The sequence below is a fragment of the Letharia lupina genome (genome assembly GCF_014066315.1).
Source record: "Letharia lupina isolate WasteWater1 chromosome Unknown contig_18, whole genome shotgun sequence".
Lineage (NCBI taxonomy): Eukaryota > Fungi > Ascomycota > Lecanoromycetes > Lecanorales > Parmeliaceae > Letharia > Letharia lupina.
Window position 1 is genome coordinate 1096875 of NW_023502987.1, and position 21339 is coordinate 1118213.

A 21339-nucleotide genomic window follows, 5' to 3' on the forward strand; every position below is an offset into this window, starting at 1 on the left:
AAGTGGCAATTATTTGACGTATTCTCGCCTCTCAAGCTTGAATATGAGCCATGTTCTGAGCGTCAAGTTGAGCCAAAAAGTCCGCAAGCTCTGGCGGCAACTCTAGCGAACCGTCTGAAGCTGTCCGATCAGCGAGCCTAGATTGGCTTTCAAAGCACTTGGCCAGGCTCGATGCAGGATCATTAGAGTGTCTCTGTAAAATCTACTTCTCATCGCCACAGTCATTCTTCTGATTGCTGACAGATATCACTCAAATTTGCTACCGAGCTCGATTGCTTGCCCTGAGCTCGTATATGGTGTATGGTAGTGACTCGCTGCGACATGGGGAGCCTCCCTTCGATTTGCAGTAGGGCCCCATGCCATCCCAATGCTGTTAGGTGTTCTTCTATTACCTTGAATTTGTAGATACATAGACTAGATTGAAGAGGGTTTCGATGCCATCTGGCCATTTGAGCTCTTCCGCGGCGTTTCTATTTCAGCAACGACGACAGTAAGCAAGATATTCCTCGATTCGGCAAAGACGGGGCAATGAAGGCACGCGAGAGTCGTCGTTCGATTCACATTGCCGTACACGGTGCAGGACACCCTAAGATCCATCGCCATTGACGAGTATACATGAGAAGATCTCGTCAAAAATATCGGAGGCAATGGATCGAGGAAGGCCATTATCGTACTATGCTCCAATTTCTAGAACGCTAGCTTTGTACACACAAGGACCACCCTCGATTTCTGACAGATACACTGGAAGGCAATATTGTTTCAACAGGTGACTATATTTCCTGCTGCTCCAATGAGAAGCTACTATAGTGATTTGCCCATGAATTTGCGCTTCGTGAAACTCAGCCACCACTATTGTATCATCAGTGCGTATCATCAATGCCTATCCAAGTCCGCAGTAAAAGGGTGGGAACACTCACTTTCGACGGTGTGTTGCCATCTGCATACACACGCGCAAGTAATCTCATTGCCAATTCCTGTCTCACCTGAGACAGATACCTTGATTTCGTGAGAAGGGTCTGGGGTGCTAGTAATTTTGAGCAAGACTCACTGTCTCAAGGTCTCCGCATCTTGTCGATCTCTCGGCGCCTCGAATGCCTGATTCAATGGGAAGCTAGCATCCCCCGGAATTGCAAATTGGTCCAATGCTGCGTTCAGCAGTGCCTAGATCACCGGTCTTCATCAGCACCGCTCTCTCTGCGAAGCTGTGACCTGAAAGGCGCTGCATTTGCGTTTGCTCTGTATAAGCAAACGTACCTTCTCTGCCTCCTTCTTACCCAATGTCGGCTTTATCTTCCCCAATGCCTCGCCCAAGAACAGTATGCCATAAATGAGTAATCGGTCTGCCGGCCCTTTGATTTCAAAATTTCGGAAGAACGTGTTTGCTCGGAAAAGGGAAAGGACTTCATCTAGGGAGTCGTATGACTCGCTGTCTGGGTCGATTTCAAGCTCGGAGGTACCTGGGGCCAAGGCAGGAAGAGAGTAGGCTGGACCACGGGTGCGAGTTCGGAGAGGAAGGAGAGCAAAGTTGCCTGTATCGGGTCAGAGCGAGCTGAGCAAGCAGTTGGGTAGGGCAAGCATTGAGGTAGAGGGACAGCTCTTGGCAGTGACGGTTGACTGACCTATTAACCGGACATTTTGATCCTGGAGGAAGATGGAGTGATACGCCTGATGCCATGTCAGTAGCTAACAGCTCAAGGTGGGAGAAGAATTAGACTTACGGGCATTTTGGCTACGGTGTTGCCATCGTCAAGGAACTTTGAGGCTCATAGGCAGTCGCAATCCAAATGCCAAGCCTCGTAGGGCTGAGCACACTGCAGGCCCACTTTACGCGCCTCGCGTCTCAATATCATGTCTTTACAAACAGAGCTACACTTCGGTTGACAATACGACTCTTCTTTCATCTTGCCAACATGTCAGATTACGAAGATGAGATGGACGTGGATGATGCCCCGGTCAAGGAGTCGGTCATGTTCAGCTCTGACAATACCAACGCAAAGGGCAAAAGAAGCGCGGCAAACCTGCCCGTAGAGGCAGAGGACAGCCTACCTTGGTGATTGTAGAGTCTCCTACCTTAAGGTGCCATGCTTATCATTACAGGGTAGAGAAGTACAGACCAGACACATTGGACGATGTCTCGGGCCATCAAGATATTTTAGCCACAATCAACAAATTTGTCGACACCAATGTTTATATCCTCCGCTTCTATGCAATCTGCCACACGCTGATGATAGTATAGCGATTGCCCCATCTCCTACTCTACGGCCCACCAGGTACAGGCAAAACATCAACAATACTCGCGTTAGCACGGCGAATTTATGGCAACAGAAACATGAGGCAGATGGTGCTCGAGCTCAATGCTAGTGATGATAGAGGCATAGACGTCGTGCGGGAACAAATCAAGACTTTTGCAAGTTTGTACCAAGCGTTGGGGAGGAGTCTACCTGATGCTGATTGAAAGTTCAGGCACCAAGCAGATCTTCTCAGCAGCGCCCAAGGCCGGTGACACGCCCTCATCAGGAGCTTACAAGCTCATTGTTTTGGACGAGGCCGATGCTATGACTTCAGTGGCTCAAATGGCCTTGCGGAGGATCATGGAAAAATACACGGCCAATACGCGATTTTGCGTAATCGCCAACTATACCCACAAGCTGTCGCCAGCATTACTATCAAGATGCACGAGGTTCAGGTTCAGTCCTCTCAAAGAACCAGATATTAGGCAGCTCGTCGATATCGTGATCAACAAAGAAGATGTCAAAATTCAGCCTGAGGCAGTTGACAGTCTTGTACGGCTGAGCAAAGGTGACATGAGGAGAGCTTTGAACGTTCTTCAAGCATGTCATGCAAGCAGTATGTTCCTTTTTCAACACTCCGACGAGCTTCTCATGCAAGCATACCATATATGCACGACAGTCACTGACACTATACTCAGGCACTCCATTATACATCAAAGGCCAACCACCACCCAAAAATCCCAAACGTGAAATGATAACCAACGCCACCATTTACGACTGCATCGCCGCCCCTCACCCTTCTGACATCGAACTCATCCGCGACACCCTCATGGAAAGTTCCGACGTCACCTCCTGCCTCAACACTGTCAACATGCTCAAAGCGAACAAAGGCCTAGCATTAGCAGATATACTAACGGCCCTAGGAGAGGAGCTGGCGAAACTAGAAGTACCACCACAAACGAGAGTAGCATGGCTTTCAGGACTTGCCGAAGTGGAGTACAGGTTAAGTGGTGGAGGCAGTGAAGTGGTGCAGACTGGAGGGTTGGTGGGTGTGGTCAGAGGAGGGGTCGATTTGATGGAGCATGGAGGGACGGGGTAGTAGATAAACAATGCCCAGTCTTGAGATTTACAACTCCCGCTGTTATCAATTTGCATGCTCCTCGCCTATCTTGCAAAGCCACCGCTCTTCTAACACCGATCTTGACATATAGCAGATTGGCCAACTGTATAGCTTCACATTCTGCTGGCTCGACATCCATCTTGCAGAACTCTTGCCACTCTTCTAACACCAAGCCTTTGACACCTAACGATGTCGCCAGCTACCTAACAACACAGTGATCGCATGCCCAGTCGAACCTTCAACACCAAAACCTCCTTGCCAGCACAACACTGCCCTATCGATAACACCTCCGGAAAATCCATACATAATCTCCATTCCTCCCTTGCTTTGCTCCTCATCCTGGCCTTGACCGATACCCGAAATGGAGCAGCACCCCAAGGCTTCAATTCCACAGCAAAATCTGGAAATGAAACCTACCGCCAAATCGACAATCAAGCCGAAGGCTCTCGCGACTCGTGCAGACTGGGTCAACATCCTTTGGGCAGACATATCTGGCCAACTTCGGCGATCCTCTGTCATTTCTGCCGATCTGTTTGACGGGCTTGTACTCAAGAAAGACACCGCTACTGGCTCGTTGATCCTCAGAGAATTGGTAAGTATGCCGTGCTTTACCCTTTCTTTCGGTCAAACCCATTGAACATGCTGATGCTGTGTGTGCAGCGCCTACAATACGAAGAGCTTGGCCATGATAGGAACCTGGCCACCGTCAGGGTGTTGGTGCCGCAGAAATCGACATATGAGCTCTGGCAGCTGCTGTGGACTATCAAGCGCCTTAGGGATCCTAACGGCCGTAGGTCTTCCACTTACCTTCCTAGCAATCTCGTCCCTTTCGAACGGACATTTTGTTGACACGATTTTAGGTCAGTTCCACTCTGAGATGGCAATAGACCCCATCGACCGTCGAATGCACCTAGAACTCGACACCTACCGTAAGCCAATTCCCATAGCTGCTTTACCTCGCTGTTAACGCTGACGAAGACACCTAGCCGGCCAAATACACTCAGTGACCGACTTCTCGCTTCCATCCTTCATACAAGATTACGGACCTGGACCCTCAGAATTTGATCCTGATCCGGAGCTCGATTTCGATCCAACGATAGGGGGTATAATGACAGATGCGGGCGCGGGAACATGGGTGGAGGAAGTGCCAGAAGCAGATGAGACAGATGGAGGAGAATTGGATGCAAAGATCGATGAGAGCAAGGAGTGTTTTTGGGGCGGGTGATATTTAATGTATGCGATTGCTGTGTGTCTGGGTAAATTTTTTGGGAAATCTGTCACTTTCCGCAGCTCCGTTCAGACTGCCGCTTTTATGCTATGCAAACATTTCATCTGTCAACACATTATTGTTCGCGCTTCACAAATCAGAACTTTTCTTTCATCTTCCATACCTTCAACACCACACATCCATCAACACTTCCTACCAACACCTCTCACCAATTATGACCAACCTCGCTACCTGGCGCGACCGCCACTGGTCCGACATCAGCGACCGACTCCTCCGTCTAAACACCATTGACAAAACTAACCTCGACGGCTCACTCCTTGAGAAGGATACCGTAACCGGCACATGGATTTGCAGCTGTCCGGTACTGCATACGTCCCGTCTCCCAATCCCCTACCTTTCAACAACCCTAACCGCTATCCCAGGGGCGCGTATGCAACCAGCATAGCGCCACAGCGAGGCCGACTGCCACGGTCGAAATCATCGCGCCAGAATATGGCTCTGGAGAGTGCGTGAGGCTCAGACTGGAGGTCAAGGTGCGGAAACGTAAGTGCTGTTGAGCTCGGCGGAGATGGATCGATCTGATGGAGGTGTGGATCAGACGAGGTCATTCGCTACGTTTCCGGCCGCGTTCGATAGTGTGGCTCCGGCGCCTACGTCTGCGAGTCCACGCTCTTCTGCGTCCAATGTCGACAACGGGTTGTGAAAGGGTGAGGCGCGCACGTTGAGATGGTTATGAGGAGATGAGGTGGATAGATAGAGCGTCGCAGAAAAGGGAAGCACTTCGCCTCCAAGAATGACACGGGGCTCTTGGCGAGGCTCCGCCACCCATAAAGAGAAGAAGACACAATCAACGGGATTTGGCCGATTAAACTGACCATGCAGTCCATGAAATGACACGACATGGATTAATTTTCTTGCTTAGGAGCGCCAGAAAAGGTACGATGGTCTCGATCTCTCAAGAGAAGAGGCCGTTGCCACGAAGCTACCGTAAGTAGCGGCTGCCTCCACTCACTGAAAGAACACAATGAGTTGGTTTATTTTTCGCCACTGGCACCTAAAACAAACCTCGAATACTGTCTATCATCCTGATCTCCAGGTTCTCCTCTCAACCTCGGTCCAAAGCAGCCACACTCCGCATCAAACTCCGCATCAAACTCCTTGTAAAATAACCTGCCAGTGTTCAAAAACGCAGGTAATCTCGCCGCCTCGGTCCGCAATTCTCCGCGATATGGTGCCAATAGACACTGAGATAGGCACCCAGGGGGTGTTGTTGCAAGCAGTCGTGTTGTAGCGGTCACAGATGAGGTAGGATCTGGGAATCCGAAAATAGTGGCAATTCTCTCAGAGCGTCTCTCACTTCGTGATTTTCGACTTTCACATCACCTCTTGAACTCACGCTCTCTTCAACTTCCCAACTTGCCGCAGCCAAGACCTTCGATCTAGATGCCAGTATTGAACACCATGGCAACCCTCGAAGAGTGGACGGAGTATTTCTACGCAGACATCAGCGCTCAGCTGCGCCGTCACGGCGTCAACCAAAGAATGTTCTATGGATTGTATCTTAGTAAGACCTCGATTACTGGATCCCGGCTGCTCACAGAACTGGTGACAACCCCCTCCCCCTCCCCAAACCATTTTCACTTGCCATTACCTGTACTGAACTCCCGTGCAGGCTTCCAAATACTCGATTCTTGCCAATGAGAGGGATACAATGTTCGTGACTGTTATACGAGGTGATTTCGAGGCTGAGACGTGGAGATTGGTGTGGCATTACAAACACGGTCAGACAGGTGGGTGATGATGTTATTTGAGCCACCATACAGACCTTTGCTAACAAGCTGGATCCGCAGATGTTTATCACTCAACATCGAACTTCCCTGGACCCCGCGTGCATCAAGATGGTCGGGTGTTGATCAGGGATTGCATTCTGCCTCCTGTCAATGGTGGCGAGGGATAGGGTGTGCAATCTGATCTGAAGGGGCTGATGAAGATCGGGCAAAAGACGATTTGTGCCAAAGCATGAACATCAGGCCGATAGGTAGATGTTGCAAGCAATAATCGACTACCTCCCCTCCCAAACATGCATAGTTATAATGGAGTTGTTAAGTTGAAAGCCGACTAAGACAGGCGAATCGAGGGAGCGCACAATTCAAAACTCAACACATCTTCCGCACATTTTCCACTCATTTCCAACCCCACTTTCCCTCTTCCTCGCACCTACCCAAAATACCCGCCATATCATCGCGAAGCGTCCACTCGGTCTTTGGAATGATTGGAGATTGGAGTGGCACACTAAAGATGAAGGACAGCAATGTGAGTAGAGGTAGAACCGTGCCCCTGCTGGGTGCCTTGTCTTGGAACTAAAGATGAAGGACAGCAATGTGAGTAGAGGTAGAACCGTGCCCCTGCTGGGTGCCTTGTCTTGAGCCGATTCTGCTGCAGATCAGTTCCACTCGCTCTCCGGCATCCCTCCTTTCTTCCTGCACAAAGAGCGCGGAAATAGCTATCCTGTTCCTGATATCTAGATTGACCGATCGGAATTTGAACCCCCGGGGGGGTGTGGGGGTGTTGGGTTTCATGGGCCCAGGAAACATCGAGTAAGCTAAAATTTGATGCGAGAGCAGGGGGGGAAGAATCAGCTGGAACCTCGTGTCCACGGAGTGGGCTTTCGTCGAGTAAGTCACGACCATGGGTCCATGATAAGCGCACTTTGAGGCAATCAACGCAAGACTCAAACATGACCAGTGCCTCTTGAGGGCTGACACTTCCTTTGCAGAATCAATGAGCCCTAATATGACCCTCTTTATTATTTCTCCTTTCGTCATTCTGTATCGGTCTCGTTGGAGTCGGACAAGTTTAAGGGGTTTGATGACTGGGATTTTGTTGTCTGGAACACCTTGTACTAGTACCTGACCTACAACATATCCACCACCTTCCCATAGCATGTACCCCAGTGTTCGGCAACTTTTCAACGCACTTTATTAAACAAACAAAACATCAGATACATAACTCAAAGAGCAAGGGAAGTTCTGCAACATTATAGGCGGCCGTTCCTCTGTAAATCTTGTCGTTGTGGAGTTCTAGTGGAGCTGTACTGTGTTTGAACTCGAGGTGATCGGCTGGGCACCGGCTGCGATACGTCGCGGAATCTGAATTGCTACTTAACCGCCCTCGTCGAAAAATGCAAATTCTGAATAATCACTAGTAGTGTGTTATCTATCGGAATATCAACATTAGCTATGGCGACCGCTCACAGCACTCCGCGGGTCGACTACAGATTCGATGTAATGATTGGGTCGGAGATAGACTGTCTCTAATCACTCCCCCCTCCATTTGCTGCAGCTTATGAGATCTGTAAGGCTATCGATGCATCTCAGAAGTGGTATTTAAATTCTGTCCAAATGGGGAGAAACGATTTGGCGACGGAGGTTTTTCAGATGGATTGAGTATGCCCGCTGTCCTGGTCGGTAACGCTGCCCATGCCCAGAAATTCTATCTCCTGCCGACATCAGTTGGGTGGTGATGGATACCATGGATCTATGCTACATGATCGTGGAGAGATATAACGATGATAGGCTGTTCTCTCAGATTTCGAGAGACTACTATGACATCAAATTTCCTCGGTGGCAAAAATCGCTTCATAAATGGGAGGAGAAATGGACGTCAGCTCACGGCCTGCCTTATGATTCCACCAAGGCTAGATTCACATGGATGAAATTGGCACGGGTGTCCCGCCGTCCAGAGCGAGAAGTAATGTCCGAGAGCGATTTTAAAAGCCTTCCAGGCGGCGACCGGCGGGTAATACAGCAAAAATGAGCTGGCAAGGTGGGGTGTCATCCAAGAAAGAATACGCGAACGACTTGAAAGAAAGCACGCTTTCAAAACTCCATCAGGAGTAGAGCCGACGAAGCTTGTGTTACGATATATTGATTCGAGGTCCCTGCCGGAAGACACTGGTGAGCAGCAGAGTGTACAGGACCATGGCTCGAGTGGGACAGAATCTTCAGGTCCCTCGTAAGAAGACGTTCTGTCCACTACAAAGATCTAGTAAGCGCCATACCTCCGCCTCCGCTAATCTTATTCACTAATCACCTTCTAACAATAGATTATCTGTACGCTGCCAAAGGTGAACGTTACCAGCAGGACTGCAGAAGCGGTCAAGTTCTGTACGAAAGTAACCCCGGGAATGTAGTTGCCTTTGTCTCTTATGAATACTTCACGATATCGAAAGCAGGATAGTTTACTGGCCTGACACTAACGAAGTTTACTGCGTTGACAACTATCGAGTTTCCTGATCTCGGTCCTCCACCGCGATGTTACCAAATTCCCTACGGTGTTGGATGTTATTGAACCCTTGATAGGAGAGGCAAAGGTTTCAGGAAAATTCGCTCATCAATGATCCATGATTGATACGTAGGTGAGATGAAAGTGTAATGATTCGATCGTGTAAAATCCGTCGTGAGGCTATTGTCACTTGAACTTGTGTCTTCTCCGATTCCCGAAGACCTCACTGGAATTCACCGGCCAGACGGTGGTCCGTTTCCGATACTCTCACTGAAGGCCGCTCTCAAGGTTGTTATATCTTGCCGAGCGCCGAAAGAAAAGAGAAAAGGTCGAAGAATCTTGTTGGGGGAGCCTTGCCTTTGGTGAATAACAGCAGAGCTAGTGCCAGCCGACCACAAGTAGTGGCTTGAGGCGTCGTAAGGTCAAGCGGCATCTAGACCTTACAAGAACACTCGACGGAAGTTCTTTGACTATGGTGAAGTCGAAGTTCATGAAGCAAAAAGCATCTCGGTTAGCCGCTCAAAGCTACATCGAGGTACAAGGGAGTAACCAAATGCTACGGAATGGTCGTGGCTGGTGACTCGGCTACGTCCGACAAACTTGTCAAAGCACATGCGGCCACAGGAGTGGCTTCTGCCAGGGACTTTGGTCTTTCTGCCTTGTCCCAATGTATACCAGCTATGTGAGGTGAGCCAGTCGTTCAGTGCTTCCGCATACTTCAACGAGACACGACGAATCCGTGGCTATGCTGCATACGCGGCTGAGTTGAGATAAAGTCAGGCGACATGTTGATCCAAATGAGCATGTTGACGGAGGATATCACCCGCTAGACATTGAAGCTCGTTGACCGATAAGCACCTTACCAGCCTGTGGGATGTCTATCGGTAAAGATGCACTCGTCTTAAGTCAGCTGTCGAAGTTGCATGTTGGACCATAGTTCGACTTGAGCACGCCGAGGTGAGTCTTGCACTCTGCATAGTGTGTTAATCTTGCGCTTAACGGGCATACGGACGGCTTCACGGATATCTTGAGAAGGGGTTTAGTTTCTCCCAGATAGTCGGTATTACCAGCGGACATCCTGCCCTCAGATGGCCTACGGAAGACAAAATCAAAGTCGTAAGTTTCTATTCTAATTTGGGGTTGATCTGGTGTCGTACCGATCGTTGCGTCTGATTACAATCCGACAGAGCGCATCGTTTCCTACCCATTGTCGGCCTTTCCAATGACGGTCCCATAGGGCTTGACACGAGGTGACGACTTCATCGCCATTGATTCGGTGCTGCGTAGAGTCATCCTGCGTTTCTCAATGGCAAACCGTTGAGGAAGAAATCCGTCTCAATTTCGAAGATGTCAATAACATAGGTGTGATGGGTCGCACACCTGGCATAAGTAGCGTGCCAGGGAGAAGATCGAGCATATTTTACACTCGAGTTCCTGGATTTCTAGCTATCAGAAGGCGAATACTTTCGCAAGCCTTGTCGTTCCGTCCTTGACTTCGATGCCGCGTTCACCGAGCATGAGCTTGACTTCATCGATATAATTTAATGTATTTCGAAGCTCGGCTGAGATCAGGCGTTGATATGTTCAATATATGCTACCCTTGAACTATGGCCGAGCGCTTTTTGACACCGGCCGGAAGAGGAACTCAGACGAGGCACATTTGACGTGGGCTTCAGAGAAGAGGGTTCAAGCAGTATATTATTCAAAGACGAGCGTGGTGGAAAAACAGCGAGGGATGTCGAGGTGATATTCCGTCGGATAACGCCTTATCCGGTTAGAGACTAGCGTAACACGCGGGTTCCAGAACTCGTCGTACACCCTAGCGCCTAATTTGGACTAGGGTGTACGACGAATTCTGGAACCCGCGTGCTTAACCCTTGCCGTGTTCGCTAAGGTACTTGAGGTACGTTTTAGGCAAAGCTTGGCATTCTGCGCCAAGACCTCCCACCTTTCTCTCACTCCTCGCTCTCCATCTGCACGAGGGCTACCTACGATCCCGGCTTGGTCACGGAGCTTTTACCTATCCTTCCTTCCAGAAAAAAACAATGTCCGCGGTCTACAACCTTGAGCCTCCACCCACCGCCAAAGTCCTCCTAACAACCACATCCGGCGACCTCTTGCTCGAGCTCTTCGCAAAGCAGACACCCCTCGCTAGCCGGAACTTCCTTCAACACTGCCTCGATGGCTACTACAACGGTACACTGTTCCACCGTCTCGTGCCCGGTTTCATAATACAAGGCGGCGATCCCACAAACACTGGCGATGGGGGCGAATCCGTCTTCCCGGGAGGGGCGCCATTCGAAGATGAGTTCCACAGCAGACTCAAATTTAGCAGGAGAGGGTTGTTGGGAATGGCAAATGAAGGGACGAAGGGGAGTAACGGGAGCCAGTTCTTCCTTACGCTGGGGGAGACCAGGGAGCTGGAGGGAAGGAATACGTTGTTTGGGAGGGTGGTTGGAGATACGATCTATAATTTGATGAAGATGGGGGAGGCGGAGCTGCAGGCGGGAGAGGGAACAGATAGGCCGATTTATCCTACGACGTTTACTGGGGCGGAGATCTTGGTGAATCCTTTTGAGGATATGGTAATGAGAGAGGTGAAGGCGAGAACAGAGGTTGGGCAGAAGCAGGAGGGCAAGAAGAAGGGAAAAAAGAAGGGTGCGAAGGTGCTGCTGAGCTTTGGGGGTGAGGAGGGTGAAGATGGTGTGGTGGAGCCGGTGCTGAAGAAGGAGAAGTTCAATACGAAGCTGGTTAGTGCCAGTGGTGATGCAGGACCAAAGAAGGCGGTCAATAGAGCTTTAAAGCCCCCCGAGCGGGGTGTGGAGAAGAGCATACGGCGAAGGTCATCTCGGTCGAAGACTCCGCCCCACAGGGTTGAACCCAACAAGGAGATGCAGCTTCCGCTGCCCCAAGATGAAGAGCCGTCAAGGTCACCGTCTAGCTCGCCAGAGCCAGCGCAGGTGGACAAAGTCTCTAGCTTACTGGACAAGACGAATGCCCAGATTGCAGATTTGAAGGCTTCTATGAAGCGCAACGTGCAAATGGCACCAGCTGCTGATACTAGGAAGAAGTCTGCCCTGGAACAGATGATCCCAGAAACCTCCATGCGTGGGCGTAAGCGCAAGCATAACGGTGATGCACCTGCAGACAAGCAGACACTGGACATACTGAATGCATTCCGCGCTAAGCTGGAACAGGCACCTCCAGAGATTGAACCCGCCAAAACACATGTGACTCATGAGCAAGACAAGCAAGACGGAGTCAATGGTCATGACAAAAAAGAAGTAATCAACAATGATGATGATGATGATGATGATGATGAAGCAAAATTATGCGATCTTCACTTTATTGCCAACTGCCAGTCATGTCAGTCGTGGTACAATGATATGTCAAACAATGCCAACGGGCAGGATGATGATAATCAAGGATGGATGTATCATGCTTTGAGCTTTGAAAAGGACAGGTTGGGCAAGGATTTGAATTGGAAGAAAAAGAACGAGGAGGAGCTGGTTGTGATTGATCCTAGGGAGAAGGCGAAGGATATCAGGGAGGAGCAGAGAGCGAAAAAAATGGCTAGGATGGGTGGGAGTAGTGCCTGGGACAGGGATAGAGATCGGGGCCGAATACCAGATAGGAGAGCGGGTGAGAAGGGGTGAAGATTCTTACACTGGATCATGAATTAAGAGTAGATAGAGCTTAGGTCAAGGAAGTAGCCCATATAATGAAAAATCCATCTCCAACACCCACGTGGTTGTTTAAGTGCTCCGCCCTTTCCTACTTGTAGAGAGAATTCAGGTTTGGAAGCTGTTGTTCATTGGTAGCTGCGGCTCGCGCTTATGATTCTCGGATAGCAGACCAATAAGAACAGTCCAATTATGTCATAAGGCTGATTGATATCATACAGGTCTTTCGGAGTTACAGATATTGTGTGATAGTCATTGTAATTGCGTCGCGCCAACTCATATTTCTATATCTGTGTGCCAGAACTCTCTATTTCTTGTCCATACTTTCATGTAACCTTTCATGCGCCTCAGATATTGACTCCAAAGCACACTTGCCTCACTCCATTTCCACCTCTTTCCGGGATTGTCCCAGAGCAGTTCCTCAAATCTCTCTAGGCGCCTACCCTCCTTGAACAACAATTCTTTCATGTATATTGGTACTCGTTGCATGTGTCTGACTGATACAGCTGCAAGAGACACATCAACAACGCCGCTCTGTGATCAAAGCCTTGCCTGATCAGGCTGCCGCCCCAAACACCTTCATAATCCTCCGTCGCCCTTCTACTAGATCGTACCGTCTTCTAGATCCTACTCCACACTCCGTGCTCCGCGCTCCGTAAGTTTCTCGATACTTTGCCTCCAACAGCGACCCTATGCTCGGGAAGCACCAACCTGCTTGAAGACTGGGACCCGGGGCCGCCTGATCCCATTGGAAGACTCGGGAAGCCGTGGCTTTATCCGAGGAGCAGTGACACATCTACGGCGTTCAGAGTACAGAGGATTCAATGCAAGCGCAACGGGCTTCACTGAAGCGTTCAGCGTCTGGGGCCTTTGCGCGACAGCCGGAGGTACAAGAAATAGGGACACACAATAGCCAGTCTCCAACAATGCCCACCCTTCGCGCCGGGAAAGCCATGCTCGTCCCCCACCAATCGCAATCCAATGGCCTTCCCAACTCTCCAGATATGTCCAACAGCCACGGTTACGCAGCGCGGGATCAGTATCAATACCCAACTCAAGCCGATGTACTCAGCCACATGCCCCAGAATCTTGAATCCACAGCCTTGTTGAACAATTACCGCGATCAAGGTAACCCGTACTTCAAAGAACAAATGCCCTCTTCTCCAGCACCCAGTAAAGCTATGCGATACATGCCGGACAATCAGATGGATATGGTGAAGTACCATAACAACAATACAATGAACGAATTTCCGCCAGCGCCAGGCTATGAAATGCAAGGGCCTTCACAAGGCTATTCGAATCAGGAAGATGACCTGGATCAGCAAGCTCTGCGGGCAAAGAGGGACGCGGAAGCAAAGCGCAAGCAGATACCGCCGTTCGTGCAGAAGCTTAGCAGGTAAGGCACCACAGCCTCTATGTAGGAGTTCAAGCTAACGTGCGTAGTTTCCTCAAAGATCCAGCTAAGGAAGGTTTGATACGGTGGTCTAGGAAAGGAGACTCTTTCATCGTCATCGACGAGGATGAGTTTGCGAGAACCTTAATACCGGAACTGTTCAAGCACAACAATTACGCCTCATTCGTGCGACAGCTGAATATGTATGGATTTCATAAGCAGGTGGCTCTATCCGATGGTTCCATGAAAGCTGGCGAGAGAAAGAACAAAAGCCCTAGCGAGTATTCAAACCCATACTTCCAGAGAGACCGTCCAAATCTGTTATGGCTGATTCAAAAGCCGAAGAACGCTCCAATGAAGGGCACTGGGAAGGGAGGCACAAGAGCAAAGCAAGAAGATGCGGATGAGGAAGTCGATGACACCTTCAACCGAGATAGCTCGATACCCCCAAATTATGGACCGATTGACAGTGGTACCGGCATAGGCACTGGCCGGCAGCCTCTCATGCTAGGCAATGCCGGGACTAGTCTTCCACCTGACCAATTCGCAGCAATCCAGCAGGAGCTCGCAGACATCCGAGCCAACCAGGTCAAGATCACCAAGCTGCTGAATATGACACAAATAAGGCATGATCAGCTCTACCATCAGGCCAAGGCTTTCCACCACATGCATGAACAACATGATAACTCCATCAACGCTATCCTAACCTTTCTTGCGACAATCTACAACAAGAATCTCGATCAAGGAACGACAATGGACATGAGAAACCTCTTCAACGGTCTGCCAAATAAGCAAGGCCAGGGTAATGTTGTCGAGGTTGGCGATGACAATACTCAGAGTCCGAGCAATGTTCAAAGTCAGCAGCAGCCGTTCCGAAGACAGCCATTACTTCTCAAAGACGGTAGTGCGAATTCGCCAGCTACGACCCTGGACAGTCCCAAGAATTACAACCAATCCTACGGCAAAGCGACTCCAGACAGCTACGAATATCCTACCAGATCTCGCTCCAACATGGATTCTCCAGCAATTCGAGAACTCTCTGACCGCGGTACCTCTTCCAATCGGTCCTCCCAATCGCCCCAGGTCAAGCCAAACCACGACGCTGACCAGCAAATGCCCGAGGCAGACATAATGTCAGTGATCAATTCGCACAACGCAAATGCGCTATCTCGGAACGATTCCACCAGCACCCGGATGGAATTTCCTGAAGCTTTCTCTCATTTGCAAAATAGTAACAATTTGACACCACGCCAGCGGGAGGACATGCTGAGCATGATGTCCGATGAACTGGCTAATAGCCCTCAAAATGGCGCAAACCACGGGAACAGTAGCTTAACGTCCTACAGTCCGATTGGCAGTACCGCCGGTTCCAATATCGAACAACTCGAGTTGGAACGGAATCGCATCAACCAGATCCAACAACAATTGCAGGAGCAATCCGCGCGTATGGAGAACCTGATGGGTAATGTGGTCCCATTGAGTCCGACTGGTTCGATTCCGGGAGTAACGGATCAGAACCACAACAATGCAAACCCGGAACTGGGCTTTGACGACATTTTCAACACGACCGACTACTTCAACGGCGACAATAATCTCAACGGGGATTATGACTGGTCGAACAGCAATGGCAACCTACCGAGTTACGACTTCAATGTCGACGTGCCCCCTAGTGACAATGGGGCAGACACCGGGGAAAACATGTTCAGTACCGACGGCGCAGGTGGAGGCAGAGTCACGGAAGCAGGCAGCAGTGAGGCCACGAGTCCGGCTAACACGGTGGACGATGGCGCCGCTGGCGGGGACGAAGCGGTGGGAAGTCCCGGAAAGAGGAGACGCATACGTTGAATCTGGGGGCTTGCGTGCCACCAGAACGACGCAAAAGGTGTGGAGTCGCTCTGTTACTCCCGCCCGAAGAGGCTACAAGGATAGGATTATTGATTTATGATACCCACGATCATTGATTTGCTGTGAAGCGAAGGCCTTTAATAGGGGTTTGAATCGGATGATACCTATGGACAGACATAGAGACGGAAGCATTGTATTTTTATTAGCTCTGTGAATGAATCGAAAGCACCTTTCTCAGGGGTGTTTCTAACCATTGATTCCACCCGTCCAAAATCCCCGTACTTCTAACCCGGACACAAAGAGCGTATGACATACCGTCAATCTTGCCACCGTCGACCCAGAACCCGGACAGACGGGTGGGTGGGTGTCAAGCAATAGCATTCGCGCCTCTCAGACCTAACACATACGTATATGTAGAAGACCCCCTTCCTTCCCACAACGATCGAAACCGGTGCACCTGGCTGGCTGTACAACTGTTGTATGTAGTCTCGCCCACCCCCTTGAATCGCTTCTCCTCTATGTTACAAGGCGATCTCGGTTGGGAGGGCGACATGTATGTGTTATGTTCATGTTCATGTTCAAAGGAGAGATCACTTGGTTCTGTCTGTATCGTGCCTGCAACCCCCATCCCCATCCCAATCCCAATCCCAATCCCAACCCCTCCCTTCATACATACCCCAAAGAACCGAAATGCGGAAATGGGGGCTACTCCGTTACGGGCTACGGGCGCGGGCGTGCTGGATTCGATGACGGGAATCATGGGACGGTCGAGGTTGGCTGATTGGGGAGGGATTGAATGGGTGGGGGTAGGGCAGGTTGTGGTTGGGGAGGAGTCATTCATTCATTCATTCATTGATTCATTGGGATGTTTGTTCTACTTGCTGGGCTGTGGGGTAGGGGGGATGGTTGTGTCTACGTACGGTGGAGGTTGGTCTTGGAGGCAATGCAACGCGACGTGGTGGGTAACGTTGGGGGAAATGGGAGAGGAGGGTGGGTTGATACGACGTGGATGGCATGTCTACACATGTGATGGGATATTCAATGTGGTGTCATAATGGCGATTTGCAGATGGGACGGAGGGAGTCACTCTGGGGTTGTTGGAAGGTGCACAGTGCAGTGGATGAGTTTGAAAATTTAGCAATTCATTTAAACCTCGCTAACATGAGCACACAAGTCTAATTACACGCCGAAAGCACCAGCTTTTCTCCTTTCGCGAAATGCATCATCGTAGCAAAAGTTGCTCTTCTAAGTGGAACTAGGACTGGGCGTATTCGCATCTATGGGGCGCGGAGCAGCGCAGTCGAAAGTAAGGAAAATGGGCGTGGTTGCTTTAATCGACCTCCTCAACGGTTCTGCCAAGACAGTTAGCACACGATCGACCTTGTCAGCAGTCGAAAGATTAGAACTTACGGTCCGTCATCGCCACCAGCTGCACCACCAGGGCCACCAGCACCTGGGAAGCCACCGCCGGGCATTCCTCCACCTGGCATGCCACCCATACCACCCATACCGCCTGGCATACCACCCTCGCCGCCAGCGCCACCATACATCTTAACCATGATAGGGTTGGCAACACCTTCAAGCTGCTTTTGTTGGCCTTCGTATTCTTCTACCGTAGCAGTCTGGTTGTCATCCAACCAGTTGACAGTCTTATCGATCTCGGCCTTGAGAGTCTCCTTCTCTGAAGCATCGAGCTTCTCGTCGACCTTGGGATCACCGATAGTGTTGCGCAATGAGTATGCGTATGATTCGAGTGCGTTCTTGGCGGAGATACGAGCAGATTCGGCCTCATCCTCAGCCTTGTACTTCTCAGCTTCAGACAACATACGCTCGATGTCTTCCTTTGACAGACGGCCCTTGTCGTTGGTGATGACGATCTTATTGGTCTTACCGGTGCCCTTCTCAAGAGCAGAGACGTTCATGATTCCGTTGGCATCGAGATCGAAGGTAACCTCGATTTGTGGGACACCACGAGGCGCAGGTGGGATACCGGAGAGTTCGAACTTTCCGAGCAGGTTGTTGTCCTTGGTGCGGGCACGCTCACCCTCGAAGACTTGGATAAGCACACCTGGCTGGTTGTCCGAGAAGGTGGAGAAGACCTCAGATTTCTTGGTGGGGATAGTGGTGTTGCGCTTGATGAGCGCAGTCATGACACCACCAGCGGTCTCGATACCGGAGGACAATGGCGCAACGTCCAAGAGGAGAATCTCGTTGGTGGACTTGGATGATGTATCGCCGGAAAGGATGGCTGCCTGGACGGCTGCACCGTACGCAACAGCCTCGTCGGGGTTGATTGACTTGTTCGGCTCCTTGCCGTTGAAGAAGTCGGACACAAGCTTCTGGACCTTGGGGATACGAGTAGAACCACCGACCAAGACCATCTCGTGAACCGAGGACTTGTCGATCTTGGCATCGCGGAGGACACGCTCAACGGGCTCCATGGTGGAGCGGAAGAGATCTTGGCAGAGCTCCTCAAAACGAGCACGAGTGATGGAGGTATAGAAGTCAATGCCCTCGAAGAGTGAGTCGATCTCGATCGAGGTTTGTGCTGATGAGGAGAGAGTTCGCTTGGCCCGCTCGCAAGCAGTTCGGAGACGACGCAGGGCACGGGCGTTGGAAGATAGATCTGGTGATAAACGTTTAGTAAATGAACAAGTAGTAAGGAAAGAACCATGTGCCAAAGGACGGAAGGAACCTCTGACATCCGAGGAAGAGGCCCATTCAAACAAAGAAAGTAAAGTGAAAGAGATGGGAGGGAATAATCACTAACCTTTCTTATGCTTTCGTTTGAACTCCCCGACGAAGTGGTTGACCAGACGGTTGTCGAAGTCCTCACCACCCAAGTGAGTGTCACCAGCAGTGGATTTGACCTCGAAGATACCCTCCTCGATGGTTAGGAGAGAGACGTCGAAGGTTCCTCCACCCAGATCGAAGATGAGCACATTTCGCTCACCCTCGGCTTTCTTGTCCAAACCATAGGCGATGGCTGCCGCGGTGGGCTCGTTGATGATACGGAGAACGTTCAGACCAGCAATCAGACCAGCGTCCTTGGTGGCTTGACGCTGAGAGTCGTTGAAGTATGCGGGGACAGTGACAACAGCGTTGTTGACAGTGCCACCCAGGTATGATTCCGCAGTCTCCCTCATCTTGGTCAACACCATTGAGGAGATTTCTTCTGGGGTGAAAGATTTCGTCTCGCCCTTGAACTCGACTTGGATGACTGGCTTGGCCGCTTTGTCAACGACCTTGAAGGGGAAGTGTTTCATATCGGCCTGCACTTCAGCATCTGCGAACTTGCGTCCAATCATACGCTTTGCGTCGAAGACTGTGTTGCTGGGGTTCATGGCGACTTGGTTCTTGGCCGAGTCACCAATGAGACGCTCTGTGTCGGTAAAGGCAACGAAGGAGGGAGTGGTGCGGTTGCCCTGGTCATTGGCAATTATCTCGATTCGGTCATCACGGAAAATACCTACGCACGAGTATGTCGTGCCCAGGTCGATACCAATAGCTGGTGCCATGATGCGTGTTTATGTGATCAAGGTAATGTTAAGTGGATAACAATTTAATTCGACTGTAGTCTATTGTCGTGACAGGCGTAAAAAGAGAGGGAGAGAGAGATGAGTAGTAGAGTGTGAAGTTGTAGAGGAAGAGTTGTGCTGTTGTGAAGAAGACAATTAAATATGAGAATGTGAGGCTGGTGAAATTTGCATCGAAACTTCTTTCTCGGCGTTTCTAGCGTCTTCCACCACCCAAGAGAACCTACTACAAACTTCGCGACAACACTGAATCGCCGCAAAATTCCTCCGAAAGCTATGGAAACTAAAGTATCTAATGAGCTTCGTCTATGTCAAATGTCACTTTTTGAATATTAATTTAATGATCTATAGTCAGACTTGAAAAGAATCAGATGGAAAATTTAATTCCATCCTTTTCTGCCTGCACTTCGCAACGTCATATTTGGTACTACGATAAGATAAAGATCTCGCTTAGAGTACTTAGCTTGACTTCGGACAGGACATATTGAACTTAGGACTCTGCAGTCAGAAATCTCGAATCATCATAAGAGGGATTCCAACCTGCATCGCTGAAACTCCATTGATCATGTGAAAATTTACCATCGACTACAATCATGAGTCGGTTTGAAGAGCTTCCAGACAACTTCCATGAGTCGCTCAATCTCAATCCTCCCCCAGCGCCAGCTCATGCACCACCTTCTGCCCCGATTGTGTTCCCAGCAGCTTCCTCAGATTCCACCCCATTTCCAATTGATGCAAGCCGGCTAGAGCAGAATGGAACCACACCGGCACTACCGCCTCATATGGCATCTGTGCGGTCTCATACCGCAGATGAAATTGTACAGATGATGAACCGTACACCATTGTTTATGACTTCCCTTGAAAGCGCCGAAGGCGAAGGTATGTGGCATGTGGGAGACTTCAGTCGAGGAGCGTATTCATGTCTAAGAACAGGCTAGACGGAGAGAATGTGGAGCTTGATGCTCTTCGAGCACTACAATACGAAGGCACTCCAGCCGAGATCGCCCAAGGCTTCAAAGAGCAGGGAAACGAGGTGGTCAAAATGAAGCGGTGGAAGGATGGGAAAGAGTACTATACCAAGGGTCTTGCTGTGCTTTCGCAGAGGAAAAAGGTTCGCTCGCTCAGATCACCGGAGGAGACTGGGGAGAAGCCTTCAATTGCAGAAGACGAAGCAGAAATCAGGAAACAAAAGGAGCTTGAAGAAGTTTGCTACGTCAACCGAGCGCTTTGCAATTTGGAGTTGAGTATGTTCTCCCAGTCTCCGACTCTAGCTCATGCAGACCCAAAGCTTACATCTACGCAGAAAACCACCGATCTACAACCCTCGACTGCGCATCAGCCCTTCGTCTTAATCCCAAGAACGTCAAAGCATACTACCGCTCTTCTCTTGCTCTCTTTGCTCTCGACAAGCTTGCCGAAGCTTCGGACGCCTGTACTCGGGGTCTTACAATTGACCCTTCAAACGCCGCCTTGAAGAGATTTGCCACTAAGATCGAGGCCCGGCACAAATCGCTGAGCGCCATCGAGCAGAAGAAGCGGGAGCGCGAACAGCGTGCACAGAAAGAAAAGTTCATGTTAAAGACTGCACTTCGCGCTCGCAACATCCGCATGCGCAATACTGCACAGCCCCCCGAAATGGAAGACGCATCTATTCATCTGTCACCAGATCCAATTGCTCCCACCAGCACCTTAATGTTTCCAGTCGTGCTGCTCTACCCGCTCCACTTGCAATCGGATTTCGTTAAAGCCTTTTCGGAAACAGATACAGTTCCCAACCACTTGGAGTACATATTTCCATTGCCGTGGGATGAGAAACACGAGTACACGCTTGGATCTGTGGAATTGTACATGGAGACTGGCAGCGGAGGGTTGATCAAGGTGGGCAAGAAAGTGAGTCTGGGGAAGGTGCTAGGAAATGATGGCATGGAAATCGTGGACGGCATTGTAAGAATCAATGTACTGCTCAAGGCGAGAGCAGCTGGATGGATCGAGGAGTTGAAAGTCAGGAGAGCTTCTTAA

At 50.1% G+C, this 21339-nt stretch overlaps 7 protein-coding genes across 7 annotated transcripts; 5 read left to right on the forward strand and 2 right to left on the reverse strand.

Annotated features, from left to right (window-relative positions):
• Positions 1-801: 801 nt before the first annotated feature.
• Positions 802-1724, reverse strand: HO133_003779 (uncharacterized protein; the record flags this gene model as incomplete). Its single annotated transcript, XM_037294701.1, has 6 exons — positions 802-849; positions 918-996; positions 1049-1161; positions 1255-1529; positions 1620-1665; positions 1719-1724. The coding sequence occupies 6 exons, from the start codon at positions 1722-1724 to the stop codon at positions 802-804; spliced, it is 567 nt and encodes a 188-aa protein (XP_037149389.1).
• Positions 1725-1910: 186 nt separating this feature from the next.
• HO133_003780 (uncharacterized protein) lies at positions 1911-3330 on the forward strand (the record flags this gene model as incomplete). The annotated part of the gene is made up of 5 exons (XM_037294702.1): positions 1911-2050; positions 2098-2185; positions 2237-2411; positions 2464-2847; positions 2930-3330. 5 exons carry the CDS (start codon positions 1911-1913, stop codon positions 3328-3330), a joined length of 1188 nt encoding a protein of 395 aa, XP_037149390.1.
• A 382-nt stretch (positions 3331-3712) lies between these two features.
• On the forward strand, positions 3713-4576 carry HO133_003781 (uncharacterized protein; the record flags this gene model as incomplete). The annotated part of the gene is made up of 4 exons (XM_037294703.1): positions 3713-3943; positions 4012-4141; positions 4212-4280; positions 4338-4576. 4 exons carry the CDS (start codon positions 3713-3715, stop codon positions 4574-4576), a joined length of 669 nt encoding a protein of 222 aa, XP_037149391.1.
• Positions 4577-10908: 6332 nt separating this feature from the next.
• On the forward strand, positions 10909-12519 carry HO133_003782 (uncharacterized protein; the record flags this gene model as incomplete). The annotated part of the gene is made up of 1 exon (XM_037294704.1): positions 10909-12519. The coding sequence occupies one exon, from the start codon at positions 10909-10911 to the stop codon at positions 12517-12519; it is 1611 nt and encodes a 536-aa protein (XP_037149392.1).
• A 953-nt stretch (positions 12520-13472) lies between these two features.
• HO133_003783 (uncharacterized protein) lies at positions 13473-15784 on the forward strand (the record flags this gene model as incomplete). The annotated part of the gene is made up of 2 exons (XM_037294705.1): positions 13473-13942; positions 13990-15784. 2 exons carry the CDS (start codon positions 13473-13475, stop codon positions 15782-15784), a joined length of 2265 nt encoding a protein of 754 aa, XP_037149393.1.
• Positions 15785-17114: 1330 nt separating this feature from the next.
• On the reverse strand, positions 17115-19302 carry HO133_003784 (uncharacterized protein; the record flags this gene model as incomplete). The annotated part of the gene is made up of 3 exons (XM_037294706.1): positions 17115-17136; positions 17195-18410; positions 18555-19302. 3 exons carry the CDS (start codon positions 19300-19302, stop codon positions 17115-17117), a joined length of 1986 nt encoding a protein of 661 aa, XP_037149394.1.
• A 611-nt stretch (positions 19303-19913) lies between these two features.
• On the forward strand, positions 19914-21339 carry HO133_003785 (uncharacterized protein; the record flags this gene model as incomplete). Its single annotated transcript, XM_037294707.1, has 3 exons — positions 19914-20199; positions 20259-20564; positions 20624-21339. 3 exons carry the CDS (start codon positions 19914-19916, stop codon positions 21337-21339), a joined length of 1308 nt encoding a protein of 435 aa, XP_037149395.1.